The 22,792-nt window shown below is 45.3% G+C and overlaps 1 protein-coding gene across 1 annotated transcript in view; it reads right to left on the bottom strand.

Annotated features, from left to right (window-relative positions):
* Positions 1–1,152: 1,152 nt before the first annotated feature.
* Positions 1,153–22,792, bottom strand: part of LMX1A (LIM homeobox transcription factor 1 alpha) — an 88,965-nt gene continuing 67,325 nt past the window's right edge. Inside the window, exons 3-8 of the mRNA XM_066625543.1 lie at positions 18,593–18,825; positions 11,078–11,247; positions 10,108–10,185; positions 7,376–7,445; positions 4,915–5,088; positions 1,153–1,313 (exon numbers count right to left, since the gene is read on the bottom strand). Of these exons, the coding sequence (XP_066481640.1) occupies positions 1,153–1,313; positions 4,915–5,088; positions 7,376–7,445; positions 10,108–10,185; positions 11,078–11,247; positions 18,593–18,825 (886 nt within the window). The remainder of the gene's footprint in view (positions 1,314–4,914; positions 5,089–7,375; positions 7,446–10,107; positions 10,186–11,077; positions 11,248–18,592; positions 18,826–22,792) is intronic.

Consider the following 22,792-nt stretch of genomic DNA (forward strand, 5'->3'; position numbering starts at 1 on the left):
TTTAAATATGGTTCACACAGAAAATAATTTTTGCTATACAGTACTTTTCTATAGTCAAGAATTAACTTGATAGAATATTAGGTATATTTGTGCTTTATATACACACGAGCATACACCCAATATGCACAGTCAGTTCTCTCTCTCTCACTCTCATATGCACACACAACTAGCCACACAGGCATTCCTGCTTCTTGCCAAGCACCCCACAATAAAGAGTTTCCAGCTTTCTATATTTCCAAGAAGACGTCTAAACCAGAGCTGAGCCAAACAACACCCCCCCCTTTTTTTTTTTGCAAGATTTCTGGCAGAGCCAAATATGCCTCCTTTTTTCAATCAGTTGTTGTCAATTCTTGTAAAAATGTTCCCACTTGTCCTCAGTGACATTATCCTGTAGGCAAATCTAATTGACTCAGTAGCATAGTCATGATATCCCATTCACTACATTATCCCTGATAGGATAGAATCACACATGTGACTTAAAACACACACCTGAGAAGTTTACACAGTAAGTCCCACTGTGTTTAATGGGCCTTACCCTCTGGTAAGTGTGTTTAAAAAAAATTGGTAGCTTTAGCCAGGAGAAACAATGATGCAAACTAGTTGCACACACACACACACACACACACACACACACACACACACACACACACACACACAAGAAGAATATCTGAAGTCTCAGTATTTTTCAGGAGAAATGTCTGGCCCCCCCCCCCCCATATCACTAGTATCAACCTGAAAGCATAGTCCAAACCTAAACCTAAAGTACAGCTTTTTGCAACTTACATTAAATATTGTCTTAAATTAAACACAAGAAAAATAGGTCTTTGTTTTCTTCCACGTTTTCCTTGACATTCCAAAGTTTTAAACTCAAGTATTTTCAATTAGTTCTACAAAATAGTTAGCCAAATGGAGAATATAGTTTTGAAAAGTTCTTCTGAAATGTTCCTGGTTTTCACTGCAAGTTTCACATGGGAAATGAACTTAGAATTTCCAAGTATGTAAAAGATGATCCACAGTTCTTGGTCTCTCATGTTTTATGCTATGATTCATATTGAAACAAACAATTAATTGTAGTATTCCAGCCATAGGTCCCATTCCCTTCTTAGCTGATGCTTACAATGAACCCGACATTCAACTGGCCTGTCCAGACCCTCACGATGTGAAGTAGGAACTCTGCATTGAGTACAAGTGGTCAATAGGGTTTCCCACTCTTGATTGCAGGGGCCCAGATTCTGTGGTTGCTAAGAAACAGTCACCCAGGTTGCTGAGAGAGGTGTCATCACTATCCAACTCATGGAAAAGAGGCTCAGCACCTTTAGAGCAGATGAAGAAAATGATTTATTCAATTAAAATACAATCTAGAGCAGTGATTTTCAACCGTTTTCTTCTCAAGGAACTCTGACAAGATACTAAAATTATCAAGACACACCATCAGTTTTTTGACAATTGACAAGGCACACCATGCTGTTGGTGGGGGATTCACATCTCCCAAAGGCCCTACTAATAAATGACCCTTCCCCAGACTCCCGCAGCAATGAATGGGAATTGTGCAAAAGCATCACAGTACTCATCACATCACAGCATCACAGTACTCAACTGCTGAGCATCACAGTTGAGCATCACAGTACTCAACTGCTCACCACATCAGCTGCCTCAGGGAGTTGGCTGGGGCCGTGGCTGAGCAACCTCATGCGGCCAAAAATCACAGGAAGTAAAAAAAATTTGTCTTCTGAAGGCCTTCTGCACACAGCCTCCCCAGCCCTCAGAACGCCTGGGGGGGAGACAGTGGGCGTGGCACCTCAAGATGGGGGGTGGCACCCCTGGAGGTGTGCCGCCAGGCAGCACAGTGGCAAGGAATGCCACTGCTGAGAGGAGGAGAAGTACAACAAGTGAGGGTGGCACAGTGGGAGTTGAGGAATGGAACAGGGGAAAGGACAAAAAATAGACAGGAGGGTCTTGAAGAAGAAGAGAGGAGGCAGAAGGGAGAAGCTGGAAGGGACACAAGGAGGGATACTAGGATGGGGTGGGTGGTCTAAGCCAGTGGTTCCTGTGACAATCAAGATGATCCTCCTTTATGGACCGTGTAATCTATTTATTGCCCTTAGGGTAATCAAGTGGCCATAAACCACCTGACACCCCTCAGGTCTTTCCAATTCCAGTTACCAATTGCTCTTTAACCATAGAGCTTCCAATCCTGGTAGGCAGGACAAATTTGGTGAACCCTCCCCTGGACCATGCTCCAGCCTGAGCCCCCTTGGACTCGGCTTGAACCTCAGAGCAGGCTCCTAATACTGGGTCTCCAGGTTCCTCCCAGTCACACTGGATTAACTCCCACAACCAGTCCCCTTTGCTTCACCAGTCCCAATAATTCAGTCAGTTGTAATAGATAGGACTTATTGAATATAGATTTATACAGTTATACAGACAGCACTGCATCAGTCAAAGGTTTTAGAATTTAGGATAGAGCATACCAATACAATACAACACTCAGCACTAATAAAACAATAAAGAGATAGCTCCTAACTCTAACTATCACTCACCAAAGTCTTAGATTTCCAAAGTCCAGTCTAACCCATCTTGCTGCAGTCAAGTTGGGTCCCTCTTGCCAGAATGGTCAAAGCTCAGGCCCCCTCAGCCAGAAGCAAAGCTAGAACAAAGAAAAGCTCTTTTCCCTCACCTTTGTAGGTCTCCTGACCCATCCACCAATCAGAACTCAGTTCCAGCCAAGTGCCACAAGCCTTCTTACTCATGGTGGAATCCCCCCTCCCAACCTGAGAAGTTCACAGCTGTACCTTGTTGTTAATCAAGTTGGCCTTGAAGCCCACTTGGTAGTTCGTACGGTATCAAAAGGCCTAGTATACACTAATTGGGTTACAGCTGGGGCCTTGCACTCAGGCCTCGCAGCATGCCTACAAGCAGAAACTTTCCCTATTCAGATGTTACCTAGTCCTCAATATTCACTTTTCTGTCACAGTTCCCAACCTTTAGGAGCTCACGGACCACTGAGGCAAAAATTGGAATTATCATGGACCACACTACCCCCCTGTACACAAAAAATACAATTAAATTTGTAATAGAGAATATTTATTATAAATTTATTAGATTTATTATTTATAGAGAAGATTTCTGGGTTGCGGCTTTTGTTGCCAGCTGTGGTTGCAGGTGGTCTGTTCTCTGTGGTGGGTGTCCCCCCATAGCCTACCACAGATGGCAGAGAATGGACTGCCCACAATTGCAACTTCACTCATGGCTACAGACAGTCTGTTCTTCACTCTCTCTGGTGGTCTGTGGGGGGAGTGCTCACTCAGTGAGATGCTTGAAGTGATCAAAAGTGGTATTTTTTTCTGAGATCTAAAGGACCACTTCTCAGGGTCTCATGAACCACCTGTGGTCCCTGGACCACAGGCTGGGAACCAGTGGTCCTCAAACTGGTGGGTCACAACCCACAAGTTCATGTAACGCTTCCCCCATCCCTTTAAGGGGCGGGGGAAGGGGAGGGAGGCAGCGATGTGATCCCCAGGATCGTGTTGCTAAGGGGGGCAAGGAGGGGTGCTTTGCACTTACTTTCAGAAGGCAGGGTGGCAGCAGGCTACAGGAGGTGTGGGGAGCCCTGCACAGCCCTGTACAGCGCACCCCGAAGCTTGGAACTTTCGCTAAAAGCAGGCGCAAAGCACTTCCATTTTGCAGGAGGTGCTTTGCGCCCGCTTTTAGCAAACGTTCTAAGCCTCGGGGAGCACTGCACAGGGCTGCGTAGAGCTTCCCGCACCTCCTGTAGTCTGCTGCAGCCCTGCCTTCTGAACGCAACTGCAAAGCACCCCCAGGCATCGTGTCACTGCCCTAGCCCCTCCCCCGCAAGAACTTACTGAGGGAGTAAAGCTCCCTCAAAGTTTGAGAACCACTGGTCTAAGCAAATAGACAGGAAGCCTCCTGGCCTGGGCCCACACCAGAAAGGAAGATCAGGGGGAGATGGGCATCTTTCTGACCCATAGAGCTGAGCCACAGAAAGAGGTCAGACCAAACCACCCCTGAGAGCACCTCCTTTCATGTATATCCCCACCTCCTCAAATAAACAATGTGTGAGCAGAGTGGTCTAGCATAAAATGTGTGAGTAACAGCCATCCCTGGAAGTGTCGTTCCCCAGTCCTTAAGAGGCTAAGGGGATCCCTATTCATTTCATGAGGCTTACACAGAGGTGTACCGCCCATGCAGCAAAATGTAACTCATGCTATAGGCACAAACTGGAGGGCGGGTGCAAGTGCATGTGCTCCAATTGCTTCCCCACTAGAGAAGCTATTGGAGCGCATGCAGCATCTCAGCAGCCAGTGGGGTAAAATTGCCTGGCTGACTGCCGAGTGCACCCTCATGCTCCAACTGCTTCCTGACTGGGGAAGCAGCTGGGGTGCATGCTCTCTCATGACATCATGATGCTTGGTGGCATAATGATGTCACAGTGTTGCCGTGGTTGCCGAAAGCCCTCAGTACGCCTCTGGGTTACGCTTAAGAATGTCCCTATGGATTCTGCCCTGAGAATTCTAACACACTTGCACAAGACTCTAGTTGGATAAATAAAACATGTAATAATGCCTATTCAAATCAATGAATGATAAAACATAACGCATATTTAAGATACAAACCTTGCTATATGAAGCCTAGTTGCTTAAACTCAGTCCAGATATGATCTTAGAGGACTTCTGAAAATTCTCAGGATTGGAGGAAGGGAGTTCAGAGGTTCACCTCTCAAAGGTGCCCATTTGAGATGTTTAACATCCTACATTTGTTCTGCTGTGGGGGTCCAGCTGAGACCTTGTAATAGGACATGGAGTATAAAGCCAGATTCACAAGAAGTCAGTTTTAAATTTGGACTTGTCATATGGCTCCCATAGAATCTAAAACATGAAGAACTTTCGTCCTTACCATAAGGGTGCATGTGGTCCCCCGGCATCTGGGGTGGAGTGAGCCCTTGCCGGAAGGGGTCTGTGGTGTAGACACTCTGATCAAGAGCCAGCATTTGCTGGGGCGGGGGTGGCACGGTGGTGTAGGAGTTCATGATTCCCTCAAGGCCTGTGTTGCTGCCATTGCTTGTCTGACCTGGAAGGCATGGGACAGCCAAATGCACATGTTCAAAAGATCCATTTCCTGGGCATGTAATTTTCATACCTTCCTATCTTCTGCCTGCCTGTACTGCCTTTTTTACTGAGACTGTTGTTGGTGATCATTCCTGTGCCATTCCACAGTGGCAGCCCTTTTGTAGCGGCCCCAGCTTCAGGTTCAGGACAGCTATACTCAAGCAGTGCTAAACCATGTTGTGCTTTCTCATTGTTGAGTGACAAAATACATGGGCTAAACTATCTGAATCTACTTGCACATATGAACTGTTCATAGGCAGCCAAGGCTACATATCAACAAATATAAGGCCATCCATTCCTTTGGCACTAGACTGCCAAGTTCAACAGGAGACAGACACCGTCATATCTGGGGGGGGGGGTCAGATGGGCAAATTCCCCAGGATGCCACTCAAGGAGAAGCTGCCATGATCCCCTCCCCCCCTCCCATGCTTTTTTTTTTTTTTAAACTGGCTTTTTCAGGGTTTTCCAAGGTCTTTTGAGGGCCACAAAATGCTGCCCCCCACCTGGCACATCTAGAGGCCTTCTAAGGGGCAGGGAGGCCGCATGTGGTCTCCCTGGCCCCAGTAAGGCCTTCTAGAAACCTTAGAAGGCCTCAGGAAACACCCTGGTGGGGGTGGGTTGGCACAGGACTGGATTACAGACAGGTTTCCCGAATCTTTAAGAGGTGCACAGAAAGGGGAAATTTGCCCTACCCTCAGTGGCTCTCCTTCTTTCCCATGTTTGGCCCAATCCTATCCATAGAATATGCTGGCAGACCATGTGGCAGACTGTCTTTCAGGCTGCCATCTCAGCAGCCTCTCTGCCATTCTGCAGGCTGCTACAGCTGAAGTAAGGACCTCCAGGCCTCATACCATCAGCTGTGCTCTGCAGACCTGCCACCAGTGGTCGTCAGCTAGCAGCAGAGGGGTGGGGAGAGTGAGGTAGTTCAGGGTCAATAGTTCAGGAGTGGGATCAGACAGGATCTTGGTGGCACTAGCACAGGCTAGATCCTAACCACCTATCCTGGTCTGGACCCACCCACAGAGACTCCTCAGAGCTATGCCAGCAAAAAAGCTGACATAGATGAGACCCATAAAGAACCAGGTAGCCACTGGAAGGTAAGTCAAATTTTTCTTTACAGACCTCTCCTTGCTGGCCTGGTCTCCTGTTGGCCCACAGGATGCAAAGGATGCTGCGTTAGTGGCGCTGTACCATTTGGGCGAGCATAGGTTTGAGCTGTTAGATATACAGAACCCCTCTCAATATGTTCAGTCCTCAGGCCAATGTTCGCAACATGAGGGTTTGTTGTTCTACAGGGGAAAAGGGGACTGGATGGGAAAGCTGCTATTTGCCTCACAGAGCAAGAGCACCATATATTGATGCTATATGATGCCAGTATGTTTTTCGTTGTGGTGAGATTTAGATAGGAAAAACAACACAGGAAGGAAGGGTTAAACACCCTTCCCTCACCACTACTTCCCCAATCCAAGTCAGGCTCCCACTTGTAACTCCTTATGGGACTTTCAAAAACCCACAGGAAATCTTATCACAGATCTCCCAATGTCTTGTCTAGTTCGACCCTTGAGGTTTTTGTCAGCCAGGTGCATCTAGTTTCTTCATTGGAGGACTGGTGTGTATGTGTGAGAGATGGGCAGAATCATGCAAAAACGGACAGCTATGTCTAAAACAAGAACGAGGACTTAAAAGTCATAGAGGCAATCGTGGGGGAGCCAAGACAATGGGAGAAGAGTTCCATAGGACATGGGAGGCATCAGGAGGCATGGGGAGGTAGATGGAAGATTATAGTCCAGAAATCTCATGACAGTTTCTCCAAGTCAAGAAAGTAATGTTTTTCAAGTGCAATGAAGAAAAGTCTAGCTCCCAAGTCCTGAACTTTGAGGAAAGCATGGAGTAAGTCATGTTAATTAGAAAGGAGGGTCATCCTGGTTCAAAGTATGTTTTTAAGATTCCCCAAAGGAGCAAGAAAAGCTTTGCAAATTGCAAATGACTGTTCCATTAGTCACCAGCTGCCAGCATTGCCTTGATGGATTCTGCTCCCTCCTCCTGTTTCTCACATTCTCCCTTCTGGCACAGTAAAGGATGTGCAGAGAATGTGAGTTTGAAAGAAAAGTGGAAAGGGAAGCATTGCCTAGCAGCTCCTGTTGCTCCACAGGAGGAGAGTCCATCTCTCACCTTCAGAATCCAAGCTGGAGGTTATAGACCTCTAAGGGAGAGGGGACTATAGAAGAGGTTTAGGGGACAGTCCTTACCGGAACTTAGTCGCTGAGTGCTTTGCTGATCTTGCTGTTGCTGCTGTTGTCGCCTCGCTAGTTTCTTCATCTATCACAAAAAGGCAAGAACAAGTTAGAACACGTTAATTTCCTTCCTTAGTGTTCTTGTAGTGAAGATTAACAGAGTCCAGCTGACAAATACTTGCACTCTGTAAACTCTTGTAGTTCTGATGAGGGGATAACATGAGTGTCTCACAACATCCTAGAGAAGTACAAAGGGAGTGCTGACTTCACAGAGAAGGAGAGAGTAGTAGTAGAATCAAGGAGGTGGGAGGGTGGAGTACATGCTGAAATAAGCACACTCAGGAGGGTCAGCCAGGACTGCTCTGGTTACACTTGTCCAGATTGGTGAGGCTGGCAGGCAACCCCCCTGGCTGGTTAAGCAAGGGCCAGCTCAGGCTTAGCCTGTGCAACCTTGGGGTTGGCTGGGATAGACTAACCCAGTCTCTGTAATGCCCATGGGATCAGTGGGGAGATAATCTGCTAGTGCCGTTTTCCCCTAAGTGGCCAGCATGCTTTGGGGTTTTTATTACCTTAGTTTTTCTCTGCTCCAGGTTATTTTTATTAATTCAATAAATTACAATCATGCCAAGTCTCTTTCTTGTGTCTTTCTTGGTGCCTGGGTAATTGTCCCCTGCTAACTGGGCAAACAGTCATTTTTTAAATGGTTTTTCCTCTTGTATTTAGCAGGGCAAGAGCAACTGTCCCCTTTCACCCCAGTATAGCATTTTTTTCCAGAGGATGTTTGCAGGAGTTTCTTCTGCATTTTTTCAGTCTATGAGCCCTTTGGGAGAGAGAACCTTTATTTATTTGGATGAGTAAGCTCTTTTTCAATGAAAAGTGGTATGGGTAATTTACAGGAGATCTGTTCTGGGACCCCCCCCCCTCCATGGATGCAAAAAACTTGCTAATATGAAATCAGTAATTTTCCAGCCCAGTGGGGCTCCAAACAAAACCAGAGCCTTACTCTGGTTGTGTATGGAGCGTTCTGAGGTGTACGGCCTTTAAAGGCCTCAGAAAGTCCCCCTAAAGCATCAGAAAGCTTTAGACATGACTGGAGCCACTCTCCAGTTGTGTTTGAAGCCATTCTGAGGCACACAGCCTCAGAGAAAGGCCTCTGGATATCCTAGAAGGGCATTTCCGGTTGCCTTTGGAGGCTTCAGGTTGGACCAAATGTGGTTCAGTGTGGGTCCCCTGGACTCACATTGAGCCAGTTCTAAGCATACAGAATCTGCTGACAAGTAGGCTCAACCTGTATATGAATATGCTTAACAACAATGATAATTTGGAGGCTCTCCACCAAACTAGGAGGCAGATTTCTCCAAGGCAGCTTTCTTCTGTCTGGCTCCACTTGGCCTTCAGTGATGGCAGCAAGAACTATCAGCCCACTTTAAAGTTCCAATATAAAAACTTAAGAAAAGCCTTGCTGGATCAGGGCAATGGTCTATCGAGTCCGGCATTCTGTTTCTCACAATGGCTCACCAGCTGCTTCCTGGGAAACTCATGGGCAGAAGAGAAAGACATACTTTTCTTTCACCACAGTCCCCCTATAACTGGTTCAACAGCATACTGCCGCTGAACACAGAGGATGAGATGAGCTGGACATGTGTGCCTTGTGCCCATCTGTCTGCTACCCCAGGCTGCTTGAGGAACAGCAGGATCAGCCTTATAATTCAAGAGATAACATATCAAGCCAACCTGTTTCCATTTTAGAGAACTCACAGCCCAATCCTATCCACACTTTCCTGGGAGTAAGCCCCATTGACTCTAATGGGACTTACTTCTGAGTAGACATGCATAGGATTGGGCTGTCAGTTTGGTGCATTTTCAAAATTTATTGTAAAAACAGAGATGTGACATTCCACCCATTAATGTCAAATGAGAGTTTTCAGCAAAAGGGATATTGGAGAGCCAGTAAATTGTGCCAACATTAACATATCTTTTCTTCTCATCAAAAAGGGCTTAAACAGTAAACAGTTTCATCTGCAAGGCATATTTGTAGTTTATGAGCAGTCAAATCTGGTATTTTTGTTTCAACATCCCTTTTTCCTGAAGCCTGAATTTTCTTGCCATTATTTGAACCCAGGTGCGTATATATGTCTACATATAATTGGAAATGATACTTTTTTTCTTTCCAGTTGCTTCAGGCTCTATTCGTAGTTGCCTTGAATGTTAGAAGTACATCTACTGCCTTTTTTTGCATCTTCCATTTCTTCCAGTATTTTCCAAAATTCAGGATATGTCTGCTTCCCTGAGAAGACTCTTTTCCATCCAGCTTTGTGTCAGGGTATGACAACATGTTACTGCACCAGCATGATAGCTGCTCTCATGTGGGTGGATCACATGTCACTCCAGTGATATATGAGAACTATGTGGGTTAAAGAGAACCATGGAGGGTTGGATGGCTGACATGGTTCCTTATAACAACAGTGATAAAAAACACATTATGACATCGCCCATCTTTAGGCAATTATCTTCTTAGAAGCATCATGACAGCTGTGAGGCTGGGTCCAGAATTTGGTGGCCTCTCCCTACATAGCATGCACTCCCCTTTATGTGTTGGATTGGCATTCCATACAATGCAGACTGGTTTCAAAGCCAAACTCCAGTGTATTAATTGCCTGTTCCTATTCTACCCCTTCTTATATAAAAACTGATGAAATACCCCACAATCCTAGGGTTGTAAGTTATTTAAGGAGGAAGGCTGTTACCTTAGCTCTTTGATTCTGGAACCAGACCTGTACAACCCGGACACTCAGTCCCGTCTCAGCTGCTAATGTTTCTCTCACCTTCATAAAATGTCAGAGCAACAGACATAATTATTCCTTTAAACAAAGACAAAATGAACAACAAAGTCCTAAAAGTGTAGGATAAGGGACTAAGCTAGATTGAAATGTCAATACTGTCAAAGTTGCAAAATGTGTGCTTGATTCCGGGGGGGGGGGGGTTGGGGGGGAGGAATTCAAAATCTTACACATTTGGCCTTCAGCATTCAAATTTCAAACATGTATCTCAAAAGTTAAATGGGAGATCAGTGATTTCAAGGTTTGGGCACAATCAGACATGATGCAGGATATTCACAATTAGAATCTCACAACTTTAAAAAAAAGCCCAATCCATAGAAAGCCCAATTTGGATCAGGACTGTGGTACTGGGGGGGGGGGGAGCTGTAATCCTTTGCCCCATGATATTTTCCTGATTAAAATGCCCACTGAAACTCTGAACGGGAAATAGCAGTGGGAATGTTTTAATTGGGAAAATAGCACTGGGGGGGGTTAAATCCCCATCCACCAGCACAACAACCTCATCATGATCCAGTTCTACTGAGGTTATAGGTTCTCCCTTCTGTGACTAATAATAGCCTGGGAGGTGCAGGATTTAACTTAGGGCTATAGCACAGAGGAGGGGCTTAGCCCCCATCCCCAACCACAGATGCTTATAGCAAAAAAAAAAAAAATCACCCAAAGATATCAGAGATACATTCACGTACGTATCTTACATCACTTCTAGTTTAGTCCTCTGCATCAACATCACCTTCATTCAGACCACAAGATCAATTAATTATGAAAACAGGACTTCTAGTCAGTGGGATACAATGAGATCTCTTGGTGTGTGGAAACTAGCCATCTTTGGCAATTCCAACCTTCATGATAGCAGTCTCTTATGATTATTAAGCTGTACCTTTCTACATGGCTTGGAAGACACCTCAAATGATGCCTTGAATGCTCGGCGTTGCTGTGTTGTTAGAATTGTCCGAGGTCGCTTTGGACGCTTTTGATCCTTGTTCTCCTCAGACGCTTTCCCAGCACCTTCTCCCATTTTGCACAGATTCTCTTCATCATCACTTTTACCTTAAAAGATGAAAACAATTACCTGTAACGTAATTCGCAAAGCAGTGCTTGCTTAAAATGGGATGGGGCACCTGGGTGGAAAAGCTTCCGCCTCAGAACTGCTGCATAAATCTTCCTTTTAAGGAATGCACATGTAGGGCTAGAAAGTGCATGGAATTTTGTGAAAGAGTGACACTGAAGGAACATGGGGACTGAAGGGGTAACAACAAACATACATCTCTTTACAATTTCAGTCAGAAGAAAATAACCAACAGAGGTCAGTAAGATGTTAAACAATAAAATCTCCCAAGGACGGAATGTTCCAACCATCCTCCTAAATGCTAGAAGAAACTGGCCAGGCATGTTCCCTGGAGTGAAAGACTCCATACGGGGGGGGGGGGGGATTACTACTGAAAAGACCCTAGATCTCATTGCCATCTACTGAATCTCAGGTGGTGGGGCACCCAGAGCAGGGCCTTCAGCTACCCCGGATCCAAACTATTTAGGGCTGTTGAAGTCAACACCAGTACTTTGAATGGAGCCCAGAAACTAACTGAATGAACTGAATGCAGTGTTGTTCCTTACATATAGGTGTTATATGATCTAGCCATGGCCCATGATCACACATTCCCTTGTTAATTCCTGGTTGGATTACTGCAGTGTGCTTTTATGGAGATGCTTATGAAAAATGGTCAACTGCAGAATGATGCTGTCAGAGCACTGATGGGAGTTCATTGTTCAGGGTGTGTCACTCTACTCCAGTTCAGTCTGCATTAGTTTCCTGCAAGTTTTCAAGCACAATTTGAAATATTTGATGTGATCTCTAAATGGTATGGAAATCAACCACAGGTGTTCAAGGGATTGTCTTTTCCCACATAGAAGTGTTGACATTCATGTAAGTACCTACACCACCAACAGCGGCCTTGCTCTGTGTCCAGCCACTTCAGAGACATGCTTGGTGGGCCTTTTGGGTGCTCATACCCAGGTGTAGGAATTCCCTAGCAGCCCAATCTCATTCTCAAGATACACCCGCGTTTGTCCTTGTATGCCAGTGCTGCAGATGCTGGCGCAACACCAGAAAAATCCCATGCCAACATTGTCAGACACTGGCACAACTCTCTGGCAGAGAGGCCAAAACAGGGAGAGATTTGGGCATAATGTTGAGGTACGTAAAGAACAAGGAAGAGTCAATGCACATCATATCCAACCCCTTTTCAGGTGGCAGACATACCCCAATGCCAGAAAAACACAACACCAACATCAGAGCCGACATAGGAAAGAATAAATTCATAGGGAAGTGAAAAAAGGACAGAAAATCTCGTTTTCCTACAACAGAGCATAAAATATACGCTACATTTGTCAGCCAATCACAGCACACCAACCTCAGTACTAAAGCCCCTGTGAGGGAGACTTCAGTTCAGTGTGCAACATGGGGCTATGCCTCTCTTATCTCTAAAAGGGGAACTCTGGTGATGGGGACCATGGTGAAAGATCAGTTGGTGCATAACAGGAGCAGTTTGCACAAATCACCGCTTATCCCTCACAACATGTACGGCAGGACATTTTGTTAGCACCTCTTATAATTCTTATTGCAGGTATTCTGCCCTAGGAGGACTCCCCACATGAACACTAATTAGAATCTCTCCCTCACCAATCCAACAGGTGAGCAAGGAAAGTAAACCCCACATAGGTAAGCAAAGGGGAGGGGGAGGGAATTTCATGCTGCCACATACTGATGCTGCAACCCCCTATCATATTTTTATCCCCTCCCCCCCCCAATCGAACCTTTCAGGATTATCAAATGCATCTCTGCTATCAATTGTGTTGCCGAACCATCCCTTCATTTTGCAACAGCTAAGAGCAGGGAGTATTTGTTCCTTTTTAGTGAATATCAGGGACTATTGCTATTGTTAACCAGTCATTTATTTGAATCCTTGTTGTTTTTCAAGGACTACTGCACTGCCACTGAGGACTGAACAGTAAGAGTTCCATGTCAGACCTCCCTGGAGATGTAAGGATAATTTTCCAAGCCACCATGATCTTGCCCTTTACAGAATCCAAGTGTATGTACACACTGGTGGTGCCACTCTGCCTTACAAACACCAATTGTATATCATAGGCTAGAGAACAGGTATGACTAATGTTGCTGTCAAGTCCTTGTCTCTCTCTCTCTCTCTCTCTCTCTCTCTGTTTCTCTTTGCTGCCCAGAGGCAGCTGTTCCACAAGCAAAAACATTGTGCTGACCCAAAGGAGGTGACCCACGTAGCTGTCCAGTGAGGTTGCTGACCTATTGGGGCAGGGATGGGGCAAAATGGGGCAGGGAGGGGAGGGCAGGTTGAGGGTGGGGATGGGTGGATTGTGCCTGGGAGTTCTGATGCCGCTGATATCCTGACCCCCTTCCCAGAATTAATCCCGTGGCACAAGTCTATGTGTATCTGCACCAGTTATTTAGCTAGAGCAGGTCTAAGTAGACCCCCCTCCCCCCAAAAAACCCACACTGCAAACCAGAGCACACATCTGATTTTACTTCCTGATCCTGTGTTTGCTCCCGCTCAGCATTTTGGCATGGATAGTTGTTCCCATTTCCAGTTGTCAGTTGCACAATAACTACTTAGAGATTCACAGTGATTTTTCCCCCACCTCTGGATATATGGGAGAAAGAAATGGGAAAATAGGAGAAGTTTTGAAACTATGTAGTGCAGAGGAGAGGGGAAATAGTGCAGAGAAGGCTAAGAAAATCCTATCCCAGGAAGAAAAGTGGCATAGTGCCCCCCCCCCCCACAAACACCTGCTCACCAAATCCCTCCAAGTGGTGGAAAGTTGATTCTGCTTTAACGTGGCAGTGCTTTTAATTAACTCTGCCTTTCAAGCCTTCCACAAACAGGGTAGGAATTAATTAATCTTTAAGACTGCTCCTGATGTCACATGGGAAAGGACTATGGGCGGTTTACATTGTCTGCAGTGACCTCTGTACAACCCCAAGGCTCAACAGGGGGAAAACGATGAAGAACTGGCTTCATGCACCAAGATGAAGAAATTCTTTGGTTTGAGGGAATTAGGGAAACGAGAGATGTTAGTACACTTTTAATTGGAAAGTTGGTTCCTCTTTCACAGACGCCTGTTTACTTAGGCCTGGCCATTGGGGCTCATGGGAGAGAGTCATTGCACTGGGGGCTTTGCAGATTATGGACAACATATGGCTTCCAGTGCTTTGCTCTTTATCTTCATTTTCTCATAAAGTGGCCCTAAATTTGTGTTACGCTCCTTGGGCTCTAATATTTCTGAAGAGGGCTTTAAAGATGCATGACAGCTGCTCAAGAATATGTTATAATCCCAAAGCCTAGTGAAGTGGATGAAGTGTCATAAAGAAGGTCTGTTCTCAATGTGCTAGTCACAGATTGATATCTACAGTTGATTTTTAAAATATATCTTCTGCCATTTAGCCAAATAAGCTCTCCAAACCATTTATTACAAGTTAGGGCCCCCCATGAGATACTGGGACTCACACTGTGATGTAGAAGAAACAGTGATGTTTTCAGCTTAGAATAGGTATGGTTGGACAAGTGATAACTTAACAGCCCAATCCTGTGCAAATGGACTTGTGAGTAAACTCATCTGAACACAGTGAGATTGATTTCTAAGTAAATAAGCCATAAGACTAGACTGAACAAAAGAATTGTAAATGCCAAAACACACAACTTGGGAACACAACACATCTTGCAGGAGTGGACCAAAAGTCAAACTAGCTCATGATGGAGGTGAACATCCACTGTCCCCAGAATCTATGAGTAATAATAGCTTTACTGCCTCTGGTCCCAAAGATTTCATTTTCAGTTAGTATGGAGGCTGATTTGGAGATATTGACAGCCTATGGCCAAGGACACATTCAGGGACATATGGTATAAAATAGAAGATTTGGAATACTTGGAAAGCAGCAGTATTGCTAAGAGAAGGATTTAGGAGTTATGCCAGTGAAATTAGATTTAACAGGGTAACGCTGGCCCCATAGGTCAGCGCCAGTGCTATACAGGCACATCATATCTCAGACATTCAGGAAGTATCGGCATGACTCTACCGAGCTTTGTAATGATGACATCAGATTTGGGCCACTGTTCAATTATGTCAAGAATTGTTTGAAGAATTTTTAGTTATGAATGTGATATTTGAAAGGATCTACAGAAGAGAAACACTAGCTAAGGTGAAGTGAGCCTGTGGATCTATTCAGGCATTGGGAACAAGCAATGGCATGCAGCCTTGTCCACTCCACCAGATGGATCACAGCCTAGTCTCCTTCACAAAGAGCACAATTCTGCACCATCCATTTCTGAAAAAAAATTATCAGGGCAGAACAAATGCTTTGCCTCAATAAAACTGGGGTTCTCTCCCTTGCTTTCATAATTACTTTACTGTGACAGTCGCAAAACCTTCTGTTTCCCAGTAGATGGCAGCATTTTTCTGATTTTGTCTTATACAGCAATGGTATTTTCTGATGAGACATCTCTGGCAAAAAACCTGGCATTGCTAAAATCTGCCTGGTGCCATAACCCATATGAAAGTGGGAGTGAAAGAGTCCAGTTCTTCTTATGTTCCTTGAAATGGTCTCAACTTGACACATTTCTTTTTGATTTGTTGGCCGTAAGCCCCACTCCTGGATATGGAGAGCTAGATAAAAAAAAGCATTGCTCTGTACGTAAGTATTCACCCCCAGTTTCCTTTTCTCACTACCAACCCCCCCCCCCCAATGCCTGAGATGGAGAAAGAAATCAGGGAGGAAGCCAAAGGACAGAATGTAGAAATAATGGTTGACCTGCATCCAGATTGCTGAAAAAAAATTAAAGCATGTTTCTGTCACAAGGGCAACGTTTCTAGGATGTTATAAATGGCAATAAGGCTTCCTTCAGAAAGTGAAAATCTTGACCACATGAGCACAAGAAGGAACAATAGCAAAATAAAGCCCTTCTCAGATGTCATACCAAGCTGCGCGTCACTAAGGAGGGTGGCTGGGGTGAATCGGCCCTCCCGCCTGCCCTTGGTGCTGAACAGCTGCAAATAGCACCCCCCCCCGGAAGCATTTCAGTGGTGGTGTGATGATGCACTGACATCACCACTGAACTAGTAGAAGTGCCATGCATTGTGCCTGCACACCAGGCTCCAGTGGGCCTGGGCGTGACACTACCCTCAGCACCCGATGCTTGGAATGGTAAAGGGGGTGTTGCACAGTGAGGGGCTGACACCCGCTCCAGAAGTGGAAAACTCCATATCGATAGAGTTAAAAAGGTTCTCTGGATTGCAGCCTAGTGGAGACCTGCCTGACTCGAAACAGTAACAAAATGCCACTTAGACTAAACAAGATGTGCCTTTGTTAAATGTGCCTTTGTCTAGTTAGGGGCTTACATTTTCTGGCAAGTAGCAGTTGTGCAGGGTCACACTTTGGATCCAGATCATGGCATTTTTTCATCCCAAATCCCTCAGTAACTATCTTTTATGAAAATGTTACTGTAGTAAATTAGAGGCAAACACAGGATCAGGGATTTGCTCATTTGCTCTGGTTTGCAATCTGGCAGCACTTTAGGTAATTATTTGTTGATTTTAAAGCATTTTGTGCTCTGCCCTTCAGCTGACAAGGTCCCCACACAAGATCTGCAAGAATGTGAGATGGGCACATGTAGCCAACGTGCAGTTTCTAAGAGCACAACCTTATGCTTATCTACTCAGAAGTCCAATTGTCTTCAATGGGACTTACTTTCAGGTAGTGTGCATAGGTTTGCAGCCAAAGTCTCACATACAACCAACCAACCAGATCCCAATAACGAATGGTAAATGATCACACAAACTATCTAGTTGACGTAAAACATGTCACCTCTTACCCAGGAGGGCACATTATGTTTGGAAAAAAAATGCTGAAGGGCTCTGAAACCTTAAAATTGTACATTGGGTCACAGTGCAAAATATTATGTGACAGTTCAATAATCCAAGGAACAGCCAAAAACCAGTGAAATCTCTAATATAGAATGGAGATCAATGCACTGCACACTATTCAGAAGCAGCCCAAACATGAGGCCACTTGAAGTGTTCATGTGGAGAGGCACTCTTGGGTACCCTCAGCAGGATAACGAATGAACAAGCCCCAAGTCATTCTTTTCATCACCCTCTCCAAGGTGCCGCTCCACTGGATCTCCCTTCCCCTAGGGATTTGCCAGAGTCTGGTGGGACCTAGTTGTCATTGGCCGCAATCCTAACCAACCTTCCAACACTGACATAAAGCCAATGCAACTCTGAGGTAAGGAAACAAACATTGCCTTACCTTGAGGAGGCCTCCATGACTGCTCCTCAGCAGCAAGATGCAGCACATGCCCCACTGGCACAGCTATGCCACAGCTGGAAAGTTGGTTAGGATTGCGCCCATTGAGTGATAAGTATGTCTCTGGGCTCTACTATTTCAGACTGCAAGTATGACAATGTTTCACCATGCAACTTCTCCACCCCCCCCCCCTCCAAAAACTAGCAAGGGAAAAAACTAAGCTAGAACCCTTTTTACTGACATGCAAGATTTCTATGGAAAGGGACATTTTGCAGGCCTGGTTCAAGTCCTGTCCTTGATGGAGGCAGTGCCACAAAGTGTGCAGTGACTGCACCCTTCCTCCCTCTCCTCTCCCCCCTTGGGTTATGAAGCATACCTCTACAAGGCACCACCCTGACTTTCCCACTGCTTCTTCTCTGTGGGAGCTCAGCTGACAATGGACTCCTTCTCTCAGTTGGCTATCCAAAGAGCAGGCCAAGAGAGGTCGTTCAGCCAAGCAAGCAAGTGGCTGGCAGGCTGGCTGGAAGAGACAGCAGGGTGCATGGGGCAATCCACCAACCCATAGCCTTCCTACCTTACCACCCAAGTGGCTGCTTCCCTCTCTCTCAGGGTAAAACAAGTCCTGAGTTTTTGCTTTGTATGGAGAAGTTTTAGTCAAGTCTGACACAGTTGTGTATCCAAATGAGAAATAGGTCAGGGATGGGACGTTTTCTGGAACATTTCCTTCTTTGGCGCAATTGATAGCTTAAGTAGGTATGTGCTTATTTTAATGAAACAGTTTTTAAATAGATGGTATTTTATTCTATGGCTGTTACTGCTTTATATGTTGCCTGTCCAAAACCAGTGGGATGAGGTGAATTAGAAATCTTATCAAATTACATATTTCTGAAGTCTAATGTGCCTTTTTATCACAAAATTTTAAAAAGCAGTAGCTATGGAGAGTGTCACCGGGAAATATTGATTCTTCAACCTTCAAATATCCTGGCAGTAGCAAAAGACCCACTCGCTTTTCCTTCAACAGCATACAGCAATTGGCAACTCAAGCAATGCCTTGTAATACCTTACCAGAATCTGACGCAGCTGGGCTCACTAGGCTGAGCAGTTCATGCTCCTTCTCATAGTCACTCTTGCACAGCAGCTGCCCCTCCTTCAGGACAAATTCATCCCCCTTCTGGAGCTGCCTCTCACAGACACAACAGCAGAAGCAGCTCACGTGGTACACACTTTTCTGGGCTCGCATGACGAACTCGCTGGGAGAAATGGCTCCAAAGCAGCTGCTGCACTTCACTGCAAAGAGCCTGTTGTGCAAAAGGCCAAAAGCTTTAAGTCTGGATCTGAATACTGATGTGTTTCACTAAGCAACAGTTTATAGGACAGGCCTCTGGATTCTCCTTTTTAAACATATTTCCTCTTTCTAATATCACCCAACATTTTCTTTATTGCAGATGGTTAACCTCTTCTGAAGTTCGCTTAACATTCCTGTTCACCATTACAGCAACAGGTAGGCTTGCATGGTCAGCCTTGTAGGTTAATTCAAGTAGTACTTGCAGAATTTGCTAAATCAGATCAAAGCTACTTGCAAAACAGATTATTAACAATACTTCTATATTCCTTTTCAACCAGAGATGTTCACAAAGTGTTTTAAATAATAAAATCAATCAATTGTTCCCTGTCCTCAAAGGACTCACAATCTTTAAAATAACAACAACAACAACAATGACTACAGACAAGACACCAGCAAGAGCCAAAGGTAGAAAAATGCTATGCTGGAACAAAGAAGGACAGTTCCTCTCCCTCAGCTAAATATAAAAGGACACTATTTAAAAGGTGCCTCGGTCTTATAAAAGCTTTGCTACACCTCCTAGCTAGGTATCTAAGGTCTAATACTCTCCTTCCTTTGTCCTTCTGTCTCTAAACATCATCATACAAAGCTTTGATATATATCCAGGATCAGTTGCACAACTGGTACTAAACCAGGGTCAGAGTTGCTAGGTTATGCCTTGATGATTGCAATGCAGATGGTGCCTCTGTATCTGCCATTCCCAGACACCTTCTCACCTCCCCGCGGATACTGAAAACCGCTGATAATGAAACCTGCGGTTTTTGGAGCCCTCCTGAGCTCCAAACAAGACCAGAGTGCTCTGGTCATGTCCAGAGCTCTTCAAAAGCCCACAAAGGCTGAGGGCTTCTTCGGCCCTCCTAATGCCTTTTAAAGGCATAAAAAGTCACTTCCAGTGTTGCCAAAAAACCAAAAGTGACCTTTTTTGCCTCTAGGAGTCATTTTGAAGCCCGCAGAGGCCACAGGTGGAGCATGCTGCATCTGCAGGTTTCAGAAGACCCTTTAGTCGCCTTCAGAGGGCTCAGGATGGGCCAAGTCTGGCTCAACGTGGGTCCAGGGAACCCACATTGAGCCAGATCCGTGGATGGAAAATCTGTAAATAAATAGGCTTAACCTGTATCTGGAAAACAGAAACTAAACCAATGAAAAAGGAAGCTTCCTATTCCTGGGTAATAGGTACCACCAATGGCTGAACTGGTAGAAGAGCAACAAAGATGCAAATGTTCAAGTTACTGAACAGTATCATATCCCAAACACAGCCAAAGAGGAAGAAAAGATAATCCTGTAGTTCTGGGCCAGTGTGGTGGGAGAAGATGCTGTGATAGGCATTGCATGGAGTAATGTAACAGGAAACTTTAGAATGATTTTGGCCAACTGATGGATGGGAGATTCCTTTGCTGAGTTTCTGAATCACCACTTAACTTTGACAAGCCTGTGGTTTCAGTAAGATGAGCTAACACCACACTGGATATTGTGCTATGCCAGATATTTGGCTCTTATTCTACCTAGAAGAGGCAGAAAACAAAATCCACCATATGGTGAAGTTAATTGCAAACACTTGCTGTTGTTACCAAGAGCCCTATTTTTCAAAAGCCTTTTGAGATCCATCTACAACAACAATTGAGAGCCTTAAGCCAAGCATGTACGCTCTTTTCATGGGGGCAGGGCCTTGCAACACATGAACATTAATTGAGTGCATATCTTCCTGCCCCTGATGGGCGGGTGCAGAATCTCCATTTACAAAGAATTCATAAAGAACAGAAAAATGGGATGAGAAGTCAGCTGGCCCATTTGATAGGACAGAGACCACAGACTATCAATCAAACCTAGCAGCTTAAGACCACAACCCTATACACACATGTGGGAGGAGATCCCACTGAATTCAGTGGACCTCATTTCTCAGCAGACATGCATACATTGAGCTTTTTAGAACAGGGGTGTCAAACTTGTTTCATACGGAGGACCAAAGTTAGCATTAATGGAGCCTGCTAAGGGCCGGAAGTGACATCATTAAGCAGATGGCCAGAAATAAGCACTTTGTTTCTCACACAGAAAACCATTAGCTGCAAATGACAGAAAAGAAAAAGTGCAAATCTTGTTCATATTTTCAAGATGTGAGATAGCCTAATCACCAAGCTGGGAGAGCCCAATTATAATGGGGGCCAAATAAATTGCTTCCAGGGGCTGCATTTGACACATAGGCCTTTTGTTTGACACCCCTGTTCTAGAACAACCAAAGGAATGCAATACATTTGGTACATGGAAGGTTAATTTGTCTTCCTTAATTGGCTTTCCTTTGCACAGAGCATTAATTATGAAACTACCACAAGAGAGATGTGAGTGAAAGAATGGATGGGATTTGCAGAAATGGCTAACAGTTCTCACAACAAACAACACTTTTTGGACCTGACAGAAGACAGTGTGATTGACAGAGGTTGCTGTCTGTTACTGTGATAGTCATGTCACCACTTCTGAAAAATGATCCTCAGGCTGCAATGGCACACAAGCCACAGAGAGTTAGGGATTCCATGATCAAATGTTGGACAAACAAAAAGAGAATAGAAGTTTTCTTCTCTGCCTGGGATGGTTAAAATGTGACAACCATGTTTGGGTTTATAATGTTACAGACAAGCTATACTACAAATGTTTTCATTATATAAGAAAGGGAAGAAAGGAATGTCCTTCCCTCAGAAAGAGAATGGTAGCTAACACTTACATCAAACTGAAATCTAGCAAATCTGTACATTCAGATTTTGTTTCAGATTTGCCATAGTTTCAATTGGGATCCTTACCCAAGTTCATTCTGCTCTTTGCCAAAAATGCCGTACATTTTGATGGTCAAAGAAAGTTATAAAATATTCCAAAATATAGAAACAATGATTTTTGATACTTAAAAATGTAAAATCTGAGCTCTCTCTATTGCTAAACAGAACACTTCTGGAATTGTACACTTAGAAACAAGTTTTGGATTCTAAATACAGGCATGCCCTGGTATCCTGGGGGTTCCGTTCCGGAACACTGTACAGATACGTGAAACTGTGGATACCGAGGATTACCACCCCTACCTCTACCCCTTCTGAGGATACCCAGGAATCCAGCCTCCATGGCAGCTTGCGGCCTTGTGTTAGCCAGCAGGGCCGGCACAAGGCTCTGGGGTAGGCGGGGAGGAGACATTCCAGGGCGGGGGGAGGGCGGGCGGTAGGTGGCCCCAGACACGAGCGGGTAGGGAGGGGGAGGCGGGGCTGGGACTCAGCAGATGCCGGACCCCAACTCCTGTTCTTGGGGAGCTGAGAGCGGCTTCAAGCCCCTCCTGTCTCCTCAGACTTGTGCCACCTCAGGAGGTGGTGCAAGTCCGAGGAGGCCCATTGGGGCCAGGGTGGCTTATCTGGAGGTAAGGGGCAAGAACAGCCCCGCTGGATCAGGCCATAGACCCATCTAGTCCAGCTTCCTGTATCTCACAGCGGCCCACCAAATGCCCCAGGGAGCACACCAGATAACAAGAGACCTGCAAGGCTTCCTGGGAATTGTAGTTAAGAACATAAGAACAGCCCCACTGGATCAGGCCACAGGCCCACCTAGTCCAGCTTCCTGTATCTCACAGCGGCCCACCAAATGCCCCAGGGAGCACACCAGATAACAAGAGACCTGCAAGGCTTCCTGGGAATTGTAGTTAAGAACATAAGAACAGCCCCACTGGATCAGGCCATAGGCCCATCAAGTCCAGCTTCCTGTATCTCACAGCGGCCCACCAAATGCCCCAGGGAGCACACCAGATAACAAGAGACCTCATCCTGGTGCCCTCCCTTGCATCTGGCATTCTGCATAGCCCATTTCTAAAATCAGGAGGTTGCACATACACATCTGACTGAGCCACTTATGCTGTGCTGAATACAGCACAAGCCTCTTGGCTTGCCTGTTCCAGCGCA

Source organism: Tiliqua scincoides, chromosome 4, assembly GCF_035046505.1.
Source record: "Tiliqua scincoides isolate rTilSci1 chromosome 4, rTilSci1.hap2, whole genome shotgun sequence".
NCBI lineage: Eukaryota > Metazoa > Chordata > Lepidosauria > Squamata > Scincidae > Tiliqua > Tiliqua scincoides.